The sequence below is a fragment of the Perkinsus marinus genome (assembly GCF_000006405.1).
Source record: "Perkinsus marinus ATCC 50983 genomic scaffold scf_1104296962102, whole genome shotgun sequence".
NCBI lineage: Eukaryota > Perkinsozoa > Perkinsida > Perkinsidae > Perkinsus > Perkinsus marinus.
In genome coordinates this window covers 28,066-31,914 of record NW_003205565.1, presented here as the reverse complement: position 1 = coordinate 31,914, position 3,849 = coordinate 28,066, and the positions used below count along the sequence as shown (strand labels likewise).

The following is a 3,849-nucleotide window of genomic DNA, read 5'->3' as shown; positions in this document are numbered from 1 at the left end:
CGACTTACCATAGTCACAGCTGGAGAGTGATAACCATCCGTTCCTCAAGTTTCAGGATAGACTATCTGAATGAAATTCAGCATCAGCACCATCCGGAGAGCCCGGATATTGTGTGGATCTGCCTTCACAACTTACGGAGACCTTGAGCACCTCTTGTCAATGCTGCGTATTTGCTTCCAAGCGACGTGAACTGAATGAACACCAAACTGGAATGTCCAGAATCTGGACCTCTGGGTTCTCTCGGTTCATCTGGGCTCCAGATAAACTCTAACTAAGCGCGTCGTACGAACCTAACGAGGGGCATGCCATGAGCGCAGTGTCCACAACGGCGCATCCGGGCGTAACAGGTTTCGCCAACTCGGATTTCGCCAAGTAACTACCGCACAGATTTCATTTGCTGAACACCAAGAAAAGCGGTCAAATACAGAATATTACGCTGATTACAGCGGGTCGGCGATTTCGATACTAGACTAGAGAACGGCGTAGTTCTTGGTGAAAGAACGATTTGGTTGGCGGCGAGAAAATGGTAGGTATAACACCTACGCATGGAGGAATACAGCAAATCTTGCCGAATACCGATTTCCGCGATTTGGCATGATTCATGAGTACGGGTTTTGCCTCGTCGTGGGAAGACACAGATTATACCACCAGACCAGGGGCCTATTTCACAAGCGTCCTAATGTTAGGATTTCAACTCATTAGGATGCAATTTAAGGATAAATGGCGTTCACAAGGGCCCTTTCCTTAAGTTGGGTTAGGACTTTAGGACATTAGGATCCTTACCGTTAGGATTTAGGATATTAGGATGCCTTTATCCTCAAAAACAAGCTGTTAGGACGCTCGGCTTTCACAAGCTATATTTTTAAGGAAATTTTCATCCTAATGGTAAAGTACCTCGGGGGGTACTTTACCGACCATCCTAACGTTAAAGGTGTACAAGTGTAGGGATCGCGCCCTACGCGCTCGCCCTTGTAATCGTTATCGTCTGATCACATATATTCGCTCGCCATCGATCGCGCTATGCACGTATGCGCACTGTGTGATCATGAACTTAGGATAAGTAGAGTTACAACTCCTTTTTGATCCTTCTCACTCGGCTGCCCTTCCACGAAGGTCTGCCCTTGCTGTGAAGTTCGACTACGCTATCCACTGAAGTCTGGCTACTAGTTGTGTTGCCCAGTAACAGGCACAACATTCTGGTAGCAGCTCCTTGTTGATCGACGACGAGCCCAATGACGAACAATACTGGTGATAATCGCCCCCAGGTTGATGAAGCCGCCCCCTTGAGGATTAGTCTCTCGATGCCCCCTGCTTTCGATGGTATCTCCGGTAGCTTTAAGGATTGGCTAAGACGTTATGAACAATGTGCCCTTGCCGCCGGATGGTCCCCTCAACAGCAGGCAGAACGCCTTGGTCTGTACTTGAAGGAACCCTTTCTCTCTGGTTGGGATGCTTATGCTAAGAAGGTGAACTTCGAGGAAGACAAGAAGTCCCTCCTGAAGATATTCGATCATGTCCGTCCCCACCAAGCCCTGAAACAGTTCCAAGAACTACGCTGGTTCAAAGGTCAGCACCCTGCCCTCTATGCTGCAGCTCTACAACGACACCTCAACCGGTACTATACCAAGGAGAAGTTCCCTGAGCTCTCTGAAGCGGACAGGACTAAGAACATGGAGGAGATGATCATCGACCGACTGAAAGCAGATCTACCCCCCATGGTCCGGTTCCAGCTCCTCTTGAAAGAGCCTAAGAACCTCAAGGAGGCCTGTATAATGTGTGACAGCGTTCTTGCCCTCGACGACGTTAACCCCAACACCACGGTCGAGACACCGGCTAAGGTTGCCACAGCCGCTGGTGTTTTCGGTAGCCAACCGGCCGATGACTCTACGGATACGCTCACGAAAGCTGATGCCAAGCGTATCGAACAGAAGCTCGACAGGATTCTGGGTGGTATGAGACGCAAGAGTGGCGATCCTAAGCAACAGCCAGATACTAATGTCACCTCTACCGTGGCCCTTACTCGGCCTAGGAACTGTGGTATCTGCAAGGCCCAGGATCATCCGACCTACTCCTGCCCCAACAAGAAGTTCTCGGAAGGTTGCTACTGGTGCGGCAAGACTGGTCACTTGGCTAGAGATTGTTACCAGAACCCGAATAAGGTGATCCGTAATACGGCCTCTAAGCCCCCTGGAGGTTCCCCCTTACCGCTGGGAAACCCCCAAGGCGGTCGATAAGCGGCCCTCGATCGCCAATACCATTTGCCCTTGAGACTTTCGGCGGGTCTTACGGCAATTTTCTTTACGCCGATATTTCATCTGACAAGGCCGCTCGAGGTCCTTGTCATGCTCTAGTTGATACTGGTAGCTGTTATACTTTATTAGACGAACGTTGTGTCCCGGCTGGTGCCAAGATACAACCTGTTCGTGGACTTGAACTTATTTCTGCACAGGGTCATAGCTTCGATTTGCTAGGAGCTGTCGCCCTTACTCTGTCCTTGTACGATTCGACTAACTTAGATAATCCTTGTTTACCGGAGGCAGACCCCCCGCCGCCGGGTCCCGACCTCCCTCCTGATATCGTGGTACCTATGGTATTTTTGGTGGTAAAGGCGTGTGTTCACCCTATCCTTCTAGGTAGCGACTTTTTGGCACACTATAGGATGTCTGTGGTCTATCAAGAGCTTGGCCCTCCATGACTACAAGGTGTCTTGAAGGACTGTTATAAGATGCTCAGATGTGTTGCTCTATACGCGAGCGCTTTTGGGCGTGCGCATTCAGTCTCATAGCTAATCTTCCAGTGTAGTTGCTTTGAATACTCCAGCAGTCTTTGCGCACTAGAGGAGAGGTATCTGTAGCCATCTTGGCTCAAGTTATCTTGTTGAGTTCCCACAATCTCCTAACAAATGGTACCCGATGCAGGATTCGCCGATATAGTTGCGGGCGTGGTGCCTACTCATCTACCGGCTGTTGACGTCAGTGCAGAGATCCAAAGCATCAATTTGGAATGCACTACCTCAAGGGAATTTATGAGAGAGATCTCTAGATTAAGAGGAAAGTATCAACGATGGGTTTCCGGGAGGGAGGAATTTCATGAAGGAGGACCGGATCGTGACATTGACGTCGCTAAGATCGTTTATGGATCGCTGCTTGATGCTGCGTCCCTTGAGGGTATTGATGAAGTTTGGTTTGAGTATCTAGCTCGATATCTTTCCAAGCAATGTGCAGCAATGCATCGTTTAGAAAGGAGCTGGTATGAAGGCCGTTCTGATGATTTGAAGAGGGCGATTGATGGGTTCATAGAGAATAGAGAGAAGCTATGTGGGGGGACTCGTGCGAAGAAGGAGAATACCGATGTCGCCATATCGTGGCTTAAATTGGACGTTGTAGAAGCAGCTCCTTGGAGTTTCCCAACTGATAGCTGTCCTTATCGATTAATAAGAGAGCGTATCCAGAATGCCATTGAAATTTATGGCCTGAGAGGGAAAGCAGAGGTTTATTATATTATGAGGAACTTTGCGGGTGCGTTAAAATCAGAGTTAGAGATGATGATCCGCACGGGGTTACAGCGAGATCATCAGACACCCGAATTCGTAGTACAGCATCTTTGGGAATATCTCGATAAGAGGTTTAAAAATTCATTGACGATTTCGGAGATGGTACAGAGATGGGAATCGTTGAAGCAGCAGGATGCGGAGCGAGTTGAAAGTTTCTTCTCTCGTGTGGAGATGGAAAGTGTGTTAGTAGTGGCGATGACTGGGAGGGCCCATAGTGATTTAGATAAATGTATCCGTGCCAGAGCCGGCATGCATACTCGAATATTAGATTCATTGGAGAGTCTGGGGCCCGACGT

The 3,849-nt window shown here is 48.9% G+C and overlaps 1 protein-coding gene across 1 annotated transcript; it reads left to right on the top strand.

Annotated features, from left to right (window-relative positions):
• Positions 1-1,232: 1,232 nt before the first annotated feature.
• Pmar_PMAR017254 (hypothetical protein) lies at positions 1,233-2,234 on the top strand (the record flags this gene model as incomplete). Its single annotated transcript, XM_002771981.1, has 1 exon — positions 1,233-2,234. One exon carries the CDS (start codon positions 1,233-1,235, stop codon positions 2,232-2,234), a length of 1,002 nt encoding a protein of 333 aa, XP_002772027.1.
• Positions 2,235-3,849: the final 1,615 nt, after the last annotated feature.